We start from the raw sequence: 21904 nt of genomic DNA on the forward strand, positions 1-21904 counted from the left end.
ATAAATTTGTTTGTCTCTAAGGTGCCACAAGTACTCCTTTTCTTTTTGTGAATACAGACTAACACGGCTGCTACTTTGAAACCTCTCCTTTAGAAGTAAATTGGGCAAAATTCTAGAAAATGTGCTATAGGGAACAGTCCTGCAATGTCTCCGAGGTCTCTGACAGGTGCTTTCCATCCCTGATATGTCTGAATAATGGTTTGGTGTTTTGATTATGTGAGACTTGGAACAATTCCCAGACATGCTGGGCTGTTCCTGAGAACTCTGGGGTTGTTGTGAGTGATATGAATCTCAGCACTTATTTTGTATAACAAAGGACAGGAAACAGACCAACTATGGGTCAATATAGTAACTGCCAAAAGCCCTTTAAAAAAATTCAGCAAATATCAGACACTTACAATTCCTTGAATCATTTCCTGGTAGAGAGAGGGGATAATGAAGAACCTGCCAAAACCTCAAAGCATATGGCTCAGAATCAGGAATTCCTGAGTTCTAATGACTCACTGTATTGCAAGGGACAAACTACATACCTCTCAGTATCTGTTTCCCCATATATAAAATAGGAATACTTGCCTACCTCTCAGAGGTGTGAGTATTGATTGATGGTTAATGCCTGTACAAAATGGTACAAAATTCGTCTAGAGCTTCAGATGTAAAGCACTGAAGTAGTGCCAAGAATTAAGTATTGTTTGTTGCGTTCAAACCCAGAAGAAAGAATTTGTGACCCTCCCCAGTGTAATAGCCTCAAAGGTGCTATTTGGACATTTATGGGAGGAAGAAGAGGGGAATGATGTGGCTTGCTATGTGGCACATAATAGTCTAGCCTCCTCTGGGCTGTAATACTTTGGTCTAATTTTGGATGTTGGGTTTAGTGTGTGGGTGCTGATTGGTATAGGTGGCCTGTGATATAGAGGAGGACAGACTAGAGGATCTGGTGGTCTCTTCTGGCCTTAAACTCTGACTATGATCAGGAGCTTTTTGAGGGGAGCAGACCGAACTAGTGATCACAATGGGTCATTATGTACTACTGCTGTATACACTCATCCATATATGATTTCATTCCTGAAAATGCAACTCTTTCAGGAAATAAAATGTTACTGGAGGTAATTAAAACTTCTGGGGAGGGAGGGGAAAGATTTCCTTACCCCTATAATGTCTTCTGAATATTACTCCAAAATTAGGAGAAACCAGCAGCGTACCATAGACTCGCTGCAGTCCACCCTTGATTCTGAAGCCAAGAGCAGAAATGAGGCCATCCGGCTGAAGAAGAAGATGGAAGGGGACCTCAACGAGATGGAAATCCAGCTCAGCCATGCCAACAGGCATGCCTCAGAGGCAACAAAGACTGCACGTATCCTGCAGGCACAAATAAAGGTACCCCATCGAGCTGCTACTCAGAACTACCCAACCACAAGCAAGGGCTGGGTTTTATTAATATGTAGCAATTCAAACAGAAAACACACACACACACACAGAGCAAGTGCTTTTACAGCAATTATTATTAGTACAAACTGAGACTGTGTTCCAAAAGACTAGGTGCAGTTCGCGTGCCATGCAGCGCATGGCCAGTCCTGGGTGTGTGTCTGCTATAAAGTACTTCTTAGCCTATAACATCTTCAAAGAGCTTGATAAAAATTTAATCAGATTCTTCCCTGGGGTCACAGGGTCCTGATGAACAGACAGCCCTCTGTGAGGGGGAAAAGCAGCAGTACAAGGGACTTCCTGTCCCCAGCTGATGGGTCCTTGAAAGGAGGAGCCATTTGACAGGGAGTCAGAATGGCCAGATTATCTGTGTAGCTTCATTTAACTTAATTCTCCAGAAGCCTCTGCCACATAGTTTCCTAGTCAGGGCATAAAGTCAGATTTCCTGGAGACTCCTTAATCCCTCACCTGCGCTCCCCAGAGGATGAATCCACAAAATACCCCCACTTGAAACCACCACTGACTTGGAAGATTCAGTTCATGCCCCCAACACAGCAGGCCGGGGTGAATCACAACATGGAGGGAGGAAGGTCTTTGCAGTACTTTTCTAAGCAGGAGCTAAACCAGCTTCGAGACCTCCTGGATGAGCCTCCATTCCGCATTGTTCAGACAGACTTTCAGAGGCTTTGGCATTGAACAGCAAAGACTTGAGTTCAAGTAGGGTGACCAGACAGCAAGGGTGAAAAATCAGGACAGGGTGTGGGGCATAACAGAAGCTTATATAAGAAAAAGCTCCGAATATTGGGACTGGCCCTATAAAATCGGGACATCTGGTCACCCTACGCTCAAGTCCTGTCACGCGAGTGTGTGAGAATGCTGCTCTTTCTGCTCCAGGACCTGCAAGTGCAGATGGATGATTCAGCACACCTGAATGAAGACCTGAAGGAGCAGCTGGCAGTCACTGACAGGCGGAACAATCTTCTCCAATCAGAGCTTGATGAGCTGAGGGCCGTGCTAGACCAGACTGAACGTGGGCGTAAGCTGGCGGAGCAAGAGCTACTGGAAGCCACTGAACGTGTGAACCTTCTCCACACCCAGGTTGGATTTCAAGGAGTGGGAGGGGAGCGGTTTCCTAAGCGCTGTGTACACTAGTCTCAACAAGCAGCAGTAGTGAAACCTAAGGATTGCACATGCCAGAAGGATATGAATGCCATAACCACCGACCATCATTTGTCAGAGAAGTTTCATTCATTCCACTAAAGAAAATGAGTCAGTCAGTCTCTCTCTCTCTCTCCCCATATTATACTTCATTCCCATCATGATATCAGTGCAGAAGTGATCTAGCCTGCTATAATAAACACTTCCTAGAAAGGGTAAAGATGGAAGTCAGATGATAATTGGGTCTTTACCTTCTTCACAGGGTGTCATAGAATTTCAGACTATCTTACTACTAGTGTTTACACGCAGCAATGTTAAAACCCAGTTGGGTTTGTGGATTGTATGGACGCTATTTTGATGGGGGGGTCAGGGGAAGTGGTATGTGTGACCTTTTTATGCAAGCTGCTTAGAGAAGCCTTCAGTAAAACATGCAAAATCCATTCATTATGTATAGCTACATTGAGCAAGACAGTACATTTTAACTGGCAGCAAGTGGCTCCATACCACATCAAAGATCTTCATCAATATAGGGCCATCAAATGGTAGGCTGATGAGGGCTGGGATGGGGAGAGCAGATAAAATAAGTGATTTGCCCTTGTTGCTTGTTACCTCCTTAAGTGGAGACTGTAGTTCTTAGCAGGTTCTAGGAGGCTGTGTCTTCACAGACTAGGATGTCCACTCCAAACCCCTATGAGCCCATCTCTAAATAATTAAATACCAGCAGGCTATGAAAGCTTGTCATGCATTAGCAAAACTTGTGCTGCTAACACATTATGTGCTACCTCCTGAACTGCAGCCACAATATTGGATTTCCACTTTAATCACCTTTTAGAATAACTGAATATGGGACCTTCATTGACCAGAGCTGAAAACACTGCACCAGTCCCCTATTTCAGTGTTTGGCTGAATTATTTTGTTTAGTTCCATTTTGTTTGTTAAATACGGATATTCAGAGCTCTGGGAACTTTTTTAAAAAAGATAAAATACACACAATCTAAAGATGGTCTAAAAAATAAAGTCAGGCCCATACCATGTTAATAGATACTGTATCCTGTGAAGTCTAGGGAGCTGCAAAAATAGACGTGTGGTCATAGGTTTGTTGTAGGACTTCAACAATTTATCTATGTCCCTAATAATCTTTCCCCTCCTTTTTTTAACAAAAAGAACACAAGCCTTATCAATCAGAAGAAGAAGCTGGAGACTGACATCTCTCAGATGCAGAATGAAGTAGAGGAGGCTATACAGGAGTGCAGGAATGCTGAAGAAAAAGCCAAGAAAGCTATCACCGATGTAAGTAGATTGGCTGCTTGTTCCCTTTTTGCAGGTATAGCACTATATTCTGACAACACTTCGTGCCCCCTGAATTTCCATTTCTGTGGCTATGGGGTGGGGTGGAGGGGGAACGGTTTATTCAGTGGGCTCCAGAGCTGGCTGAAAGGGGTTAATGCTGCCCTGGTGCAGAAAAGGTTGGAGGGAGGAAAAGAGAAACATTTTCTCCTTGGTCAATTTCTCTTCTCCAAGAAGGGGCACATCTGCTGATCCTGAAACTCTGGGTTGGGTCATGTCACCTCCAAATAGATCTTTGCATCTGGACAAGCTGAGACAGTTGGGAGCCCACCCTCCAAGTTCCACTTGGCAGCTGCGTAGATCACAAGAAAGGCTCTGATTGGAGGGGGGACATTCCAGATTCCCAAAAGAGTAATTTTAAAGTCAGATGCCGGCCAGAGATGTGGGATCCACATGACACTACTCTCAGCACAAGACTATGGTCAAGAGAAGAGAGATCGAAGACCTCTCTTGGAGAGCAGAGGAGTCAAGCTAGTGTTGTTTCAGCTCCAGCAGAAGTGGAGAAATCAATGTTGCCAGAAGGGTTATATCAGCAAACAATGTGAAATTCAGGGACCCAGGTTTCACAGTGTTGAATCCCTATGTGTTGTACACCCAGAATTCCTGGAGGAAGTTCTTCCTGTATTTTTTTCCCAACTGTTCTTCAGCTGGTCTATCTCCTTCGGAGGTGGGAGATGTCACCAGTTCAACTCCAGCACAGTACTTATCTTCTGATGGCTGTACAGTGACCTATCCAAAATATGTAGCTGGACCTTGGTGTTATCATATCTGTCTGTTCAGAAATAGACTCATTGCACCGCTGTTAGCAATGTCAGCAGAAAGACCCAAGACACAATAGGGCATGGCCTCTGAACTCTTCGTCCCTAGATGTGGTACCTCACAGTCACTGCCGGCACAGACTGGGGAAGCTTCCCTAACACTGCCCAGACTCTACCTATTCTATGGATAAATAGAGAATTGGTCTTTCAGGCCTGTTAGCCCAGCAACTTTCACAAGCATTGCATCTAGACCATTTTTAGTACAGCCTGTATAAAATGTGTGTAACAAATGGCACAGTTTTACTCAACAGAAAAGCCATATACAGGTATTGAAGTAGGAAGCTAGATCTTAAATCACAGAATTAGAAGAGAGAGATGGAAAAGACCTATTAGGTCTGTCAAGGTTCCTTCCACTCTGAACTCTAGGGTACAGATGTGGGGACCTGCATGAAAGGCCCCCTAAGCTTACTGTTACCAGCTTAGGTTAAAAACTTCCTCAAGGTACAAACTTTGCCTTGTCCTTGAACCCTATGCTGCCACGACCAAGCGTGTTAAACAAAGAACAGGGAAAGAGTCCACTTGGAGACGTCTTCCCCCCAAAATATCCCCCCAAGCCCTACACCCCCTTTCCTGGGGAAGGCTTGATAACAATCCTAACCAATTTGCATGGGTGAACACAGACCCAAACCCTTGGATCTTAAGGACAATGAAAAAGCAATCAGGATCTTAAAAGAAGAATTTTAATTAAAGAAAAAGTAAAAAATCACCTCTGTAAAATCAGGATGGTAAATACCTTACAGGGTAATCAGATTCAAAACATAGAGAATCCCTCTAGGCAAAACCTTAAGTTACAAAAAGACACAAAAACAGGAATATACATCCCATTCAGCACAGCTATTTTACCAGCCATTAAACAAAAGAAAATCTAACACATTTCTAGCTAGATTGCTTACTAACTTAACAGAAGTTCTGAAGAGCATTCCTGACCTGGTCCCGGCAAAAGCATCACACAGACAGACAGACCCTTTGTCCCCACCCACCAGCTTTGAAAGTAGCTTGTCTCCTCACTAGTCATTTTGGTCTGGTGCCAGGGAGGTTATCCAAGCTTCTTAACCCTTTACAGGTGAAAGGGTTTTGCCTCTGGCCAGGAGGGATTTTATAGTTCTGTATACAGAGAGGTGGTTACCCTTCCCTTTATATTTATGACAAGGTCACATTGTCTGTCCATCAAATCTGCTTGTGAAGGACAACTCTCTACAGAGTACTCTCTGGTACTTTGTTCAGTCTAGTGTAAATGATACAAGCAGTGGGGCTTCCCTCACTTCTCTTACAAGCCTCTTCCACAGTCCAACAGGCCTCACTGTGATGTTTTATCTGTATTTTAGGCAGCAATGATGGCTGAGGAGCTTAAAAAGGAGCAAGATACTAGTGCCCACTTGGAGAGAATGAAAAAGAACATGGAACAGACTATTAAAGATCTACAGAAAAGACTGGATGAAGCAGAGCAAATAGCACTGAAAGGTGGCAAGAAGCAGATCCAAAAGCTGGAGTCCAGGGTAGGTTTTCTGTCCTGTTTATAGGCCTGCCAAAGAAGAAGATACTTCATAAAACTCAGACAATATGGTTGCTCTGGACACAGTCACTTCTGACCTTGGCTTAGGGACCATCTATAAAGTAGAAAGAACTCTTTAGAGATTATATTAAGCGTAAACTCTTTTAAGAGTTACACCTAGGCCAGGTGTGAGGTCCACATGGACCCATCTTTCCCTTTTATCACCTGACTTGGTTGGCATAGCAATGTGGTTGTTGTAGCCAACACCAAGTATATGATGAAGTCCATGCTTAAAATAAGGCATAAAGTCTGAAAATGGAAAAGCCTCTATGCTTCCAGCTTAGCTTGTGACCTCTTTGGAGTATTTGTATGTTTGTACAGTTTCTAGTATGCTGGGGTTACAGTCCTGATTGGAACTGCTAGTGCAATATAAACATTATGTAATAAAAATGCATAATAAACTGGGTAGAAAACCAACATCTACATGGAAATTTTGGTCTACTGCTGAAGCACATACTTGGAGATATGTGACAAAGGGTCCTGCAAAGATGAACATCACTTAAACTGTAAATTAAACTATTTGATGTTTAAACATGTGGAATTGCATAATGTTTCTTCTCTTGCAGGTACGTGAGCTGGAAAATGATCTAGAGAATGAACTTCGTCGCAATACAGAAGCCCAGAAAGGAGTCCGCAAATATGAGAGACGCATAAAGGAGCTGACTTATCAGGTACTGTAGCAAAAACCCCAGTCCTTCTAAGTATTATACTAAACTGTGGGTCCCTGGAGGAAATGTTTTCTTTCAAATACAGTGTTGAGCTGCATCCTTCTCCCAGTGGAAATGAGCACTGCCAAAAGCTTTGTCTGTGCTAGTGAATTTTAGAAAAACACTTTCCAATGCTACCCTCAATTAACCTAAACAATTGTTAATCTAGTGGAGTTGGAGCTTTAGCATTTTTAACACGGTGCTATTTAAACCTGTCAAGGAGCATCCGTAGGTACCATTTTTCTTGATGCATGAGAAGGAGACTCCAGCTCTCTCACTCAGGTATTGACCCTACTAACCAGAATAAAATAGATTAAATTTACTTTTGTCACTGGAATAAAAAGATAAACTTCCACACGCACAGGGAGAAGATATGCACTGGGGTACCATTTTTACTCTATAGAGTAGAAATGTCCTTCATCATCTCTGCATTATTCGTTAGGGAGTCTGTATCACTATGCTTGATACTTTCTAAATATATTTCCTGATAGTTCCTTCCACTGCTCTGTGTTGCTTTTACCGTTGAAACAAATACATACCCTTGGTCAGTCCACTAGAATATTTTTCTTATCTCTATACATAGTGATACTAGTTGAACTGTTTTGTTTCAAAGTCCTAAATTTCCAATGTGATAGAAATAATTGCCTCACAAAACTTACTCAGTTTGTGACATACTCATACCTTCTGCCTATACATACCATTAAAGCATTTTTTCTGTTTGCTTGATGTAGGCAGAGGAAGATAAGAAGAATCTGACCAGGATGCAGGAGCTGATCGATAAGCTGCAGTTAAAAGTGAAAAGCTATAAGCATCAAGCTGAGGAAGCTGTAAGTGACAGGAACAGTTGTGACATGGATTTTTTTTTTTTTTAAATTTAATCAAGTAATGCCCTCACTGACAATTGCATCCTTGGTCATTTGAGCTCACATCCTCAGAGGCATTTAGGCACCTCCCATTGAAACCAATGAGATCTAGGTACCTAAATACCTTTGAGGATCTGGGTCTCAGGGCCTTCATATACTAAAAATCATTTAGCAGTTTTATTAAATATATTCAGCTTAGCTGAAGATCTATGTAGTACTGATTTACACTGTACACTCCCTACCCGTTCCATCTTAAGCAGCTTGCACTTGGTGTTGTGTATGGATATAGTTTTCCGGAGCTGTCTTTCTGTGTATCCTGGGCAAGGGGTTTGGATCAACCAGAGTGAAACTTTTCATGACATTCTGTTAACCCACTAAGTCGGTGATTACTGAAAAATGACTATAACGTAGTTCCACGTTAGAAGGGTTTTTTCCCCATCCTGAAAGTTTCCCTTAAAATGGGGAGTAATGGTGGAACCAGCAAAGCATTTGACTCAATGTTTGCATCGCAAAGGTTGGTTAAGCCCCACAGATATTTGCCGCTTAGTCTCACACACTTGAACCTTGCCTGGTACTGAAGATCACCGTTTTCAAATCTACAAGGGAAAAATTTGTCTAATCCTTTGTTTTACCAGGAAGCACAATCCAATCAGTATCTTGCAAAGTACAGGAAGCAGCAACATGAGCTGGATGATGCTGAAGAACGGGCTGAAATAGCTGAATCTCAAGTTAATAAACTGAGGACCAAGACAAGAGATATTGGGATAAAAAAGGTATGGTGTTATTCTGCAGAATAAGTGAGTCTCTGCACACTGACACATGTGCACACATACACGCAGAGGAAGGAGAACTGATCAGCACAGCTCTACATCAGTACTATACGAGATAGGAAAATTATTCCATATCATAAATCTGAACCAGATTGAAATGTGAGCTTTTATTGCAGCCTTCTATTTTTTTACATTACAGAAAAACTTTGGGAGAGTGACCTGAACCTTATAACCTGCCAAAGAAACATGTCCTTAATATATCCCAATACAAACTTTGTTACTTGAGCAGCTGTAACTCGAAGAGAGTTTTTGCCAATACATAATCAAATATTATTCTTTGATAGTGGGTATTCAAAAGCATCGTCTCTTGCAATGTACCATGGATTTCTACCTGTCCTGTAGGGCCTCTTCCACAACACAGTGCAGCCTGAGGATTATGGCACTGGCAGATTTTTTGGTTACACACAATTTCACCCTCATCTTGAAACTGCGCTTTCAGTGCAGGGTGATAGCTTTTGCAGTTTGGGGTGTTAGTGATTGGCTGTATAGGCACTCTACGTCATTCATATTTTATTAATATTTGTATGTGGGTTTGCATTTGGAGTAAAGGGAACTTACCACCAAGCTGTTGAATAAAGGTTCCAAATTTCTTACCTTTGGGGATGTGGTGTGACCTGCAGTTGAAAGAGTGAGAGAGCCTTTGATTACCCAAATCGTAACAGGTGCAAGTATGCTCCTCATCCACATATGAGGCATTGAACAAGGAGTTGGAATGATCTTTGTCCACTTGACTTAGAGGCATAATCTAAACTCTGAGGCTCAAGATTTTAGAAATGCATGTGTCGGGTGACCAACCCCAGCCATGATGGCACAAAGAAAACCTCTCTCTCTCTCTCCCCAGAACTTAAAAAGGAGACTTTATCCAATCACCCTCTCCTTTCTGTTATGACATCCATTGTATGGCAAGATTTTTCCAATTTCCTTTGCCTGCCCACACCAGAATAAATCATACGGGGCTAGGTCCTCCAGTGGTGTAAATTGATATACCTTTCTTGATGATGAAGCCACACTGCCTTACGCCAGCTAAGGATTTGGCCTTCTATACCTTTAGGCCCTGTACTGGTGCTGGAACTATGGGTGAAAATGTGGCTCCCTCAATGTTGTGTAGCTTTTTTTAAAAAATTAAACTTTGGGGTTTTTTTATTCCCTTGCTAGTTTCTGAAAGTGCATTTTTCTGGTGAATGTCCAAGTTCTTCCAGTCCCATGAATTCATGTTACACACAAAGCCAAGCTGTTGCATAGATTTATTAAACGCCATCTTGTATTTCATTTAATCCTATAAATTATTATAATTTACACTTTTACACCTAACTTCTCTTAATACAACTCAAATACATTTTAATTTAATTATTAATAGCAGCATCCATTGTTTGCATTCATCAGCCACTGACAGACAAGTACCTTGTTCCTGCCTTAAGCAGCTCAGTCTAAAATAGAGGTTTGGGAGAATGGGGTACACAGTTTTCCTTGTGAGCCAATTCACTGTAAGGCACATGGCAAATGTGGATCTTCAAGCGGAACTTAAATGCTGAGAGGGTAAAGGCCTTATAGATAAGCTCAGAAAGTCTGTGCCATGCAGCGAGGCAATGTGGAAAAAGGCATGGTGGTGCTCATATGAGAAGTTGACAGATGGGTGGCTGAGGGTGGGAACACCAGCAGAAGAGAGGCAGTGTATGCTTCCACTTGCGCATGCTTCTCTCCCTCAGGAGAGGATGAGAGAAACATGTGACAGCCAGTAGTCACGTTGCTTACTGAACTACTGATTGTAGCATCTGAGCACCTGTGATGAATGCCGTGCACCATAAGAACCTTCGTAGAACAGCAGGGCACCGTGCAGCAAGACAAGCTCAGATAAGTAGGACAGGGCAGCGTTATGTGGAACACTGAAGCTGCTAAGCTTGAGTTATATGCAGTAGCAGTAGAGGGATTCTAAGAGGGGAGTGACATGGTTGAAATGACTGGTGCCCCTACCTGCACTAAAGTTCCCTAGTGCACTTTGACCTACTCCCATTTCACAGCGGGAAAGATCAAAAAGCACTAGGGACCTTTCAGTGCACAGCAGCAGGGTCCACACAAACACTTAGTGCCCAGGAAGGTAGTGATGGATACATATACAGCCCGGCTTGCTGCAAATTAAGTGTTCATATAGACAAGCCCTTAGCGAGAACAGTTTCAAAAGAATGGGCTATATTACCACAGAACTGTGGTGTACCTCCTAACAGTGCTGCATGAAACTCATAAGCTGTTAATAACATACACATAGTATCAGGACAAGAAACTGAGCAGTATTCTCAGCTGGTGAAAATCAGTAATAGCACCACTGACTTCAAGAAAGCGAAACCAGTTTATGTTTATGCCAGTGAGAATTTGTTAATACAATAGGTAAAAGGGAATAGAAGCTTTTGTCTGATACTTGAGAATTTACTCTTTAAGAAATGATGTAAATGTTTTCATTCTTAATTGAATTATACTGTCTTTCTCACAAAAATCACATTTCAGGTTCATGAAGAGGAGTAAATACACTGTGCGCTGAGTAACTGAAGACCGAACAGTGTTTGATGCTTCATATTAATTGATGAGCTACACAGTTGAAAGCAGCAGTAGAATAGGCACCTTAAGAAATAAAAATGAAACGAAAACCCAAACCAGATTTTGCAGTGTTTTTCTTTCCCTTACACTTGTTGAGGCCTGGTCCCAGAGCTCAAAAAAAAAAAACAAAAAAAAAAAACTGCTTGAATCCTGCTGACTGCCCTGCTCATTATCTTGGAACAAAGCCTAATTGTCAGTAATGCAACTACACACACACACACACACACAAAGTCATTCACATTTCTGAAGTTAACATTCTTCATACAGAGAGTTTTAAAGTGACCAAGACTACCCATGTGCAGGGGTCAGCCTTCCACATTTATGGCCCTAAGCCACTTACTCACATCCAGCCTGTCAGCCGCAGTCCCATACTAGTTTCATGTCGGAGCAGAGACTGACAACCTCCTAACCCTCCCTCCCCTGCTCTCCTCTTGGAAAGCTGAGCTACAGCTCACCATGTTGACTTCCCATGTCTGGAATATGGGCCACTAGAGGCTTGGCTCACCATAGCTGTGATGGGAAACCACCATGAACTGACTGCGGACAGAAGGTAATTGAGCTAGGGAAGCATCCATGGGTATACAGAGGTGGTGGGATCTTGGGAAGAGGTGAGGAAGAAACTGTATGGGAACCTATATAGGGCAATTCACCTATGGCTCCAAAACTAAGATTGGCCTGCATTTTTTAGAACAGTCTACAGTGATAGCAGACAGAAAAAAGGCAATGTTTCAGAGGAACAGCCGTGTTAGTCTGTATTCGCAAAAAGAAAAGGAGTACTTGTGGCACCTTAGAGACTAACCAATTTATTTGAGCATGAGCTTTCGTGAGCCACAGCTCACTTCATCAGATGTGTACCGTGGAAAAAAGGCAATGTGACTCCTCAGCTGGACTTGTTTTAGGAAGAATGAGAGAGGGGTTTTGGTGTCATCTGTGCATTGAAAATTAGCTGGCAGACAGAAAAATCTAAAATTAAAAAATTGGGTTTTAATTCCTCAGTTAGGGTAATATACCAAATTTTATTTGTGGCTTTTTTTAAGGTTTCGACTTTAAACCCAATTCTAGGTTTCCATTAATGTTTTCCTTTACCAGGTTATAATTTACTTTTGCTTCCCATATTCACTCAGGCAGCCCTGCATGTCAGAAAACTTTCCTTTGTGTGTGCTGATGCATATGGGGCAATCCTCAGAGTGTGTTTTTCATTTAAATATTAACAGGGTTCAAAAAGCCTTTCAGGAAAGTGGTATCTTGGGTTAAACCTGGTTCTGATGTTACACTATTATATACGTGCCAGGCACGGAACCTCTGACTTTTTCATGACAAGATATTACTGGCAGTATTATGTACAAATGAGTTCCTACTACTGGTAGATTCCCAAGAAATTAAATAAACTGAAACAAGCCTAGCCTCCAACACTGGAAAGTGTACCTTATCAAATGTGCAAAAGTCATGATTTCCAGCCTCTCCTAGCTCTGGATTTGTGCAGAATTACAATAATATACAGGGTCACCAACATCAGTTACCAAATGCTAATGTGTTAAAAAAATGGTGCTGGTAAAGGCAACATGGTGCTGGTGCCAACAACTGACTTAAAAATGTGGGCTCTCTTAATTTCAAGACAATAGTTTCCCATTTCTGTGTCACAGGCATCACAAACAGGACCCCACCTGTACACCCTTAAAAACATCAAAAGTATTATTAATTCAGTATACAGGTAAGGATTTTCAGTGACTGAGGAGATGCCTATACCCCTTTTCAGGGAGACTAGGTCAGATAATTTGTGTCTCCATCACCTCTTTGGGCTTTTTTAAGCCAGTAATAGGTAAGGTGTAAATGTATGGCTGTATTTAGTAGGTCTTCAGAAAATTAATGGTCATTCTTTGCATACCTAAACTATACAATTGTAGATGTCTTCAAAGCTGTCAGTCCTAGTACATTTAATTAGCACTAATTAACAACTATTTTTAAGACAGATTTACCACAAGGGGCTTAGTTAATGTCAGTATTTACAAATATACAGTGTACCATGACACAGCCTTCTCTTGCTGTTTTGCTGCATGGACAAACATTTTTCCTGAGAACTGCGCCAGTTTTTGAGTACACCTACTACAGTCACATTTTCTGCATGCCAGAGTGAGTCTGTATGAAAACACTCACAAGCTACTCCTCTCTTTTCAACCATCTTTTTATGTTTTGTTCTGTTGCTAATAGTTCAGTGCAGCTAAAGTGCTTCCTTGTTTTTGTTTCCTAGTGCAACTGTACACATCGTACCTAAAAGTGAATGCAAAGAATTCGCCTTGGTTCTAAGTTTCTATTTATTTGAAACCTCAGACAACTATTCTGCCTCTCCTGAGCAAGTTTGCTTTACACAGTCTTCCAAGAGACTCTTTCCTTGATTATTTGTGTCCTGAAAGTCAAAACAAATACAATGTTTACCACACTTCGTGATATATAAAATTAGTCAATTGGCATGGGAACGACAACAAAAATGCCCATATAGGTCTCATTGAAGAAGCAAGCATTCTCCACTGTTATTAGCCAAGTGCAGTAAAATCATAGATGACAAGGATGGAGAAACACTCTGGGGTCTTCTCGTCCACCCACCTCCCCATTAAATGAGGGAACAATTAAATGTCCCTTGGTTTAGGGAGAGCTGAAACAATACAAGCCACCTCCCAAGGCATTAGACTTCATGGGAAGGCCTGAGAAAGAAGTAACTCAGGCAGAACAAGAGGGGTTCCCCTGGGACTGATTACAAAAATCAGGGGATTGAGTGATGGAGCTGCCAGTGTGTGTGTGTGTGTGTCAGAAGCAGATTGGCCCAGAAAGTGAATGAAGCAGTGAACGTGGCCCTGGGAGGAAGCTAAGAAAGAGACCTTCTTTGGGGCACAGGCCTGACAGGGTTATATTGATGACAGTGTTCGAATTGTAAACGATCAGTGTAAAAGTGGGAGCGTGGGGGATAGGGCTGAGTGGTTCCCTTGTCCTGTTTACAGGCTAAGGGGCTCTTTAGCAATGCATGGCAACCTTCCCACAGGCAGTCTGGAAAGCACCACCTTAAAGCAAGGTCGGGTCTACACTGCAGAATTACTTTGGTAGAACTACGTTAGCGACATAGTGCCATTGTAGACAGCATTCGGTCAGCGAGAGGGCTTCTCTCACCAACATAGCTACTGCCCTCTCGGGAAAGTGGATTAACTACACCAACAGAAGAACTCTCTTCACTAAAGCACTACAGCGGTGCAGCTGCACCGTTTTAAGTGTAGACCTGCCCTCGGCAAGCCGCCTGTTTTCTCTTTCTCTGGCTAATCTACACTACAAGTTAGGGGTGTGATTCCCCTGCTCACATATACATCCTTGCAGTAGCTTAAAAGAGAGCTAGTGCCACTATAAATAGCAGTGTAGCTGGGGTAGAGTGGACAGCTGAGCATGTACCCTTCAATTTCAGGAGTGTTTCTACTCCGCTGCTTCCACAGCCACACTGCTATTGATACTAGGGTTGGTTTGCAGTTTATGTGCTATCATTCTGAATTCTAAGCAGTGTGGTCCAACGTCCTGTTTCCCTGAATATAGTAGGAGCAAACAGCAGCAGACAGTTTTCTTGCTCAGAAATCCAAGCCTGATTTCTGTTATGTGCACAGCCTACGCACAGGGAAGTAGCTAAAACACACAGATCCTGTTGCTGAAAGGTTGCAGCATAACAGTGTTTTGTAGAACCCTGAACGACAACACAAAAACCCAAACACTGAGAGGAAGGAAAACAGGCTGCTCCCTAAAGCAGGGAGGCCCAACTCTCCCCACCTTGCTTTAAGCTAGCTCTTTTCAAAGTGACTCCAAGCCACTCTCATGCTTTGCTACAGAGCCCCCTTATACGGTAAGGCAGGACAAGAGCATCACCCTCACCCTGCTCTTAAACCAATAGTTTGCAATTCCAACACAGTCCTCAAAACACCACAGTCCTCCCCTGTAAATTCCTTAATTAATAAACACAACCATAAAAACCAAATTACAAGTTTAACCTTACAGCAGGGTCTGCCATTTTGCTGCAGGCTGTGGCCAGTGGTACCTGTCAGGGAAAGAAAGGGCCATCCAAACTTTGTCCTCGTGCCAGCAGGAGCACTTTTCCTCTTTTGGCCACCATCTTCCAGCACCAATTCTTCCTCTTCCAGCCAACAAAAACCCAAACAATCTCTTCTTGCTTCAGGGGCCACATTCTGTAATCATACTGAGTTAGTCAATGTACCTCTTCATTATCTCGAGTAAATGTGCCATTAGGTCCAATATCTTCTTTACCACGTTTTCCCCCTCACTTCATCCCTCCCCTGTAATTTTGTACCATCACTGCCCTTGGCATAAAAAACTGGGAAGTTTATGTTGGGGGCTTGTCACTGTTTGTTTCTCCACAGGCTCCTGCACAGGGCATATGGCACATGTCTAACATTCAGAAACGTAGGCCTTGTCACAACCAGCCTCACGGTTATGCCTCTTTCTGAGCCCACAGCTTTGTATTTTTCAGTTCCCTCACTCTTTCTGGCATGTGGTGCATCACACTCCAATCCAATTTAAATCTGTATAGCCAGTTTATGCCCATCAATGGGGGGGTGGGGAGGGGGCATTTCCTTCACTCACTATTAACTCTAATGGTGAACAGATATCTATCTAAACTACAGTGACAGGGAGGCTGCCTAACACTCCTTTCTGCCCCTAATTGTAAAGCTATCAAAGCACATTAGTTTCTCTTGCTCTTAACCCAGGAATTTTTTTTTTTTTTTTTGCTAACCACCTTCCCACCCCCAGAGATCACAGACATGGCCACTCCTGTATATCACGTCATTTACCTTTACATTAACATAATATAGGGGATAATATGTCTGTCCTTTCCCACCGCATACAGTTCTGTGAAATGGTATAGCTCACGCATCCTTTCATTCGAAGCTGACAGGCACCTAACTAGGATGGTAGCTCCTACATGTAGACACTGGTGGCTTCCTTTTGGGTCTGGTGCACTGTGGCCTGCCCATTGGCATGTCCCTTCTTCAAACACTTCTTGCTCTGCAGCTTATTAAGGAAATGCTGCTCCTGCAGGTGTGGTGTCACTAAACAGCAGAAATAGGGTTCCCTCTGTTCTGTTTGGCTCCTGTGAGAGGTTTGAACTGGTGGTGGTGTTTCTTTAATCCACTGCTGAGGCCATGTTTCCAGCCTGGCATGATGAGGCCAATTTATTTTCAAATTTCAGTGCACTTTTTTGTGTGGATTCAAATAGAGCAGTCTTCATCTAGTGGCAGTTCCTTGTGACACACAACATCCAACAACCTCTCTTAATTCAGACTCATCTGAGAGCTCCTTCAGAACATTACCAAAACAATGAGTAGTGGACAGTTTTTTTCAGGGTTGCCAAAAATTCAGAGATACTTTCCCCTTCTATCTGGTTTCTGAAGTGAAACATATCCTTTTATTAAAAACATTGAGAGGCTCAAAATGCTTCTTAGAATCTCTTTTATGTCCTTATATTCCAGTTCATCAGGTTCTTGAGGAAAACTTTTAAGCGTTACAAAAGTGGTTTTACACAAACAATGTTAAGAAATAGCATGTGCATAAAAATACTGTTCAAGACTCTGAGCATATGTTGCAAAATCTTCTCCTTCATTACACTGTAAACTGTCCATATGCAGCCATTTAATCTTTGCTCTCTTATAGGCTCCCCCCCGATCTTCTGCACACCGTTCTTCTCCACTATGTTACAGGATACACAGAGAAATTAGATAAAAACATAAATAATCTTGCTGGAAGGTTGCAACATAACACTGCTCTATTTCACAGAATTCAAAATAATACACAAGAACCGAAACCAGAGAGGGAAAAAACAGGCTGCACTCTAAGACAGGGAGGCACAAATCACCCCTTCTTGCTTTAAACTGGCTCTTTTCAAACTGATTCCCATCACATACTTTGTTACAGACCTTCCCTAGCCTGCAAGCAGGCTCCTGAAGTGATTGCTTACCATTCTAATGCAGTCCTCAATACACCACAGTTATTGTCATGGAGGAAATGCAGAGTGATTGTGTTAGACAAGGTTTACAAAAGGAATTAAGGTAATAAGAAGATATCTTTCCCTGATAGGCCAGCAGAATTCCATATTAAAGGGAATTTGGTTTAGGTGAGAGTTAGGGATTGAAGCCTGCAGGTTCCTTTATTGCACTAAACACATGGAAAGGAATAAAGCAATACAAAAACAGTGAGGCCCGGGGTCTACACCTATAACTTAAGTCGACCTACATCACTTAGCACTGTGAAAAATTTTGCATCCTGTGACTTAGTTAGGTTGACTTAACCCCTTCTGTAGATGCAGCTAGGATGGTGGAAGAATTCTTCCATCAACATAGCTACCACCTCTCAGGGAGATGGATTACCTGCAATGACAAAGAACCTCCTTCCATCTATGTAGGAAATGTCTACACTACAGCAGCTGTACCAATAGCTACCTATAGCTATACCACTGTAGCACGGACATACCCTGAGAAGGGGCCTATAACCTTAGATGGCTTGGGATCTGCAGCAAACCAAACCCAATCCCTATGGATCCCTAAAAGCTTTGGATCTGTGGGTGAGGAAAGGTTTGAAAGAGTTCGGGGGAAGAGAAGCTCTGTAGAGGTGCATGCAAGCAATTGGTTTTTCATTTCAGTAACAGAGCTTGGATGGATCTAGATTAGTTTTTACCAGGTTTAAGGCTAGATATACTTGCATGCAGCTTCTCTTTCAATGTAGAGACTACGTGGGGATTGTTTTTTAGATCTGCTTGCTGCAGTGTGCTCTTGAAAAGAAAAACACCTTAGGTATATGTGGAGCAAAAGGGACCTACCCCGGATCACTCAGCCACCAACGACAACAACACCACCATCTAAAAGACAGAGCAACACAGACACTGCTTGCAATCTATAGGGGCACTGGGGCCGCCTATAAACCACAAGGAGTAGCAGAAACAGGGAATATTAGTTACAACCTATGATTTTATATTTTCAGTCTTTCGCCAGCTTCTTAACTAAACCAAATTAAATATGCGTGTCAAGCATCCAAATTCTGACCTTAGTAGTAGTAATTATATTTTTACACACATCTTGTTCTTGGGGATTTTACAAAAACAGCTATTAAAGCAATACATACCTTCACAGCCCAGCATACAAAGGCAATGATAAGGATCAGCAGCACTATAGCTATCCAGTAGTAATGTGAGGATTTTTCTAAAAATACATAGTTCATATTAATTTCAAACAAACAGAAGATGTTAACATTTCTCAAGTGTCTCAGAAGGTTTAAAGCCTATGTGCTCCTTCTAAGTGAAATACACAGCAGTGCAAGCTTGACTTAATACTCACAACAGTCCACAATGGGCATCAGTCTATTACTTCTTTCCCGTTTATAATTCATAAACTTCTAACTGAGCTGGGAACTAATCTTTTCTTTCAATTAACATGATTGTAATCTTAACGCCAAATTGAAATTTAATTTTAAATAAAAGCTTTAAGATCCTGCAATTTTAAGAGAATATAAGTTTTCAAACGGTAAGTACATTTGAAACCCAAATCGCTGAAAATGCTCCTTTGCTTACTGCCACAGTCTCAAGGCAGACCTGTATGTGTGGCTTTATGGGGCGGCGGGGTAAGGCTTGGTTACTTCCACAACAGTCTAATTAAAAACAAGGTCAACTGGCCCCATCCTGTAAACACTGTCTTCAGATATAGTGCTCACTAGCATGAGTAGCCCCACTGCTTTGCAACGGGACCTCTCAGCAGTAAATGTTATACCTGGTAGTACAGATGGCTGGGAAATGGAAATCCCTTCCCATGACACATTTTGCATTTCTGTAAGAAGAACAGTCTCAGATCAGGATGAAACCTCAAACCATGATTGATTGATTTTGCAGGAAGGGTTTTAAAGAAAAGAAATTGTTTCAGGAGCCCCAAAACAGAATTGTCGGTCTCCCAGCTGCCTGCCTGAAAGGAGAAGGAGATGTTTGTTGGGCCATTAGCTATATTCATGAACGTGTTACGGCCTTTTAAGGAACTTGGGGCCATCTGCATCCTCCAACTGTAGCCCCTCCTCTCCTCCTTCAGGGTGAGATCGCTTCTTTAGAATCATCTCCTGCTTACCTCACTTTCTGTATATGTTTGTAGTACACATGCTTGTGGCCTAATGATGGGTTATTGTAAAAACTGCCAGTTAAAGGGAGGATGTCCAAACTGACCAAGGATCAAGCTTGCTCAAGATTGGACCACATCATGAGGGTCCAAGACATGCAACGGTGCCCTGAGTTGCTCGGAAAACCTCTAGGGAAGTGCCATAGGGTGCAGTAAGCTAGAACTGCAATCTTGAAGGTTACGGGTGGAAGAATGTGTGTTCTTGGACCACCACAACACCAACAAAGGCTAATATCCCTGCTTTCAAAAGCTGGTCCTACAGAAAGAGGGGACAAAGACAACCACAGGCTACACAAGCCTGACCAGCCAAGTTGCCCAGAAGACCATGATGGTGAGAGGTACTAACCAGAGACCACAAGCTGCATTCTTGACTCTGAAGACCACACAAGCAAATAGTGAATCTTTGTTTTTCCTTAAGCAACCTTTTTTTCCTGGTTTATAATTGTGACAGAGGAACCACAGAGTCAAATTTCATCAAGTAGCATTGTGATCTGGCACCTGGGGTTGCAGTGCCACTCAGTGAGGGCACACTCTGCCCATTTTGCCCCCTCTTCTGGGTGGCCCTGATGCCAGGTAGTCAAAGAGGACAGCAAAACCCCACTGCTCTATAAAATGGAAGTAAGAGCTGCTATGTTATCCAAGTGGGGTAAACAGACTAGGGAAAAGCCAACAGTAAGTCACTAACCACATAGGAATGTTGGGAGGAGGCTAAATATTTCTTTGAGTGCCAAGAGGCAAACAAGTTTGATTCTCAATCTAAGGGCTTGGCTACACTTGCGAGTTAGAGCGCATTAAAGCAACCCCGGGTGCCCTAACTCCCGACCCATCGACACTGACAAGGCACTTAGAGCGCCTGGACTCTGCAACTGGAGTGCTCCTGGTCATCCACCTCCACGAGAAGCATAAAGCTTGCTGCGCCTCGGCTGAAACGCCCGGGTGTTGCATTACTGCTCTGCGATCGGCCTCCGGAAACATCCCATAATCTCCTTAAATTAAGTGGCCACTCTTGTCATTGTTTTGAACTTGGCTGTAGGAATGTGGATATGCCCTTTGAAAGCTCCGTTTCCGACAGCGGGCATGCTTATCTGCTCCGGGACAAAGCAGCCATTACTGAGGAATGTTGCTGCTGTGAGTATGAGAGAGAGGCGGGGGACAGTGGGAGCTGCTGCTGTCTGAACTTACAAGACAGCACGGTGACATGCTCTCAGCCCCCCCCCCCAAACCCCACTCTCTCTCCCCCCACATACACACAACACACTCCCTGTCACACTCCATTCCACCCCACCCCCTGCATTTGAAAAGCATGTTGCAGCCACTTGCATGCTGGGATAGCTATCACAATGCACTGCTCTTTGTGGTGTTGCAAGAGCTGCTAATGTGGCCATGCCAGTGCACTTCCAGCTGAGAGTGTAAACACCGGGCAGCGTTTTCCCTGCTGCAGTCTCCGAAATCTGGTTTAACTCCCAGTGCTCTACAACTGCAAGTGTAGCCATGCCCTGAGACGTTCAGCCAGTGTAGTTGCCAGGAGCAAGATCCTACAATTGGGGTTTAGAGCAAAACAGACAACTGCCTCCTTTAATCTTGCAATTACCATTTGTAAGAACTGACCCTGTGCGGTTGGCTCTGTCAGTCTGATTACTGAATTAGTTGGTGAGTATATTTGATCTTCACTGAAAGAGAATTAGAAAGAGATGGATAAGCTATTCATTGAGTCCCCAGGAAAATGGAGGGACTACAATGATAAATATAGCCAAGAAGTCTCACAGCTAAATATCCACTACAGTTCTCAAAGTTTAGCCATGCATATAAAAATTCACTTTTGTAAGTCTAAATAAAAGTCTTCTATTTGGCATAACACTAAAAAAAAAATACAACGTAACTGTGTTGATCTCCAATTAATTTTCTTTATCTGCTGGCACTGTAGAGAATCTTTTTTCCACCAGTGCGGTTTGTGAGTTTACCATATGTCTGAAAGCAGTTGGTGCCGAGATGTCTTCAACAACAGACAGTATTTAGGGCCTGAACCTGCGAATTGCTGAACACTCAGTTCCAGCTGAAGTCAGCGGGAACTGACGACACTCAGCACCTCACAAGGTTGTGTACAGAATCAGCTTTAGATATAAGAAAAAAAGTCCAAATCTCTCAAGTAAATAAATCTCAATATTCAGAAAAGTCTAAACTTGCTTTTTTTCTCGTCCAGATCAATATTTCTCTAATAAAATACCACAATATTCTACCTACCTCTGTATGAATATAGGCCCACACTAGATTTGGGTGAACTATGATTTTAAAATGAGTTGGGATATTAGCATGAACAATTGGTCCAAAGCATGGAACCAAAAAGAATGAAACCATAATAAGGAAGAGTAATTGTGTTACACTTGTAGCAACCCTTCAAAATACCAGTGTTATCTTATTTAAGGTTT

At 42.6% G+C, this 21904-nt stretch overlaps 2 protein-coding genes across 5 annotated transcripts in view; one reads left to right on the top strand and one right to left on the bottom strand.

Moving 5' to 3' along the window:
* Positions 1 to 11342, top strand: part of MYH15 (myosin heavy chain 15) — a 69575-nt gene extending 58233 nt beyond the window's left edge. The window contains exons 36-43 of the mRNA XM_048870696.2: positions 1182 to 1374; positions 2317 to 2520; positions 3745 to 3870; positions 6071 to 6241; positions 6864 to 6968; positions 7736 to 7831; positions 8503 to 8640; positions 11197 to 11342. Of these exons, the coding sequence (XP_048726653.2) occupies positions 1182 to 1374; positions 2317 to 2520; positions 3745 to 3870; positions 6071 to 6241; positions 6864 to 6968; positions 7736 to 7831; positions 8503 to 8640; positions 11197 to 11214 (1051 nt within the window). The 3' untranslated portion in view covers positions 11215 to 11342. The remainder of the gene's footprint in view (positions 1 to 1181; positions 1375 to 2316; positions 2521 to 3744; positions 3871 to 6070; positions 6242 to 6863; positions 6969 to 7735; positions 7832 to 8502; positions 8641 to 11196) is intronic.
* The window catches only part of HHLA2 (HHLA2 member of B7 family), a 32180-nt gene continuing 20199 nt past the window's right edge, over positions 9924 to 21904 (bottom strand). For 2 of the 4 annotated variants that reach the window (XM_048870755.2, XM_048870745.2), the window contains one exon: positions 9924 to 18521. In XM_048870755.2, coding sequence (XP_048726712.1) covers positions 18388 to 18521 — 134 coding nt within the window. In that variant the 3' untranslated portion in view covers positions 9924 to 18387. The remainder of the gene's footprint in view (positions 18522 to 21904) is intronic. The other 2 variants (XR_012664546.1, XM_048870763.2) reach the window with 2 other exon arrangements.

This window comes from Caretta caretta, chromosome 1 (assembly GCF_965140235.1).
Source record: "Caretta caretta isolate rCarCar2 chromosome 1, rCarCar1.hap1, whole genome shotgun sequence".
NCBI classification, from domain to species: domain Eukaryota; kingdom Metazoa; phylum Chordata; order Testudines; family Cheloniidae; genus Caretta; species Caretta caretta.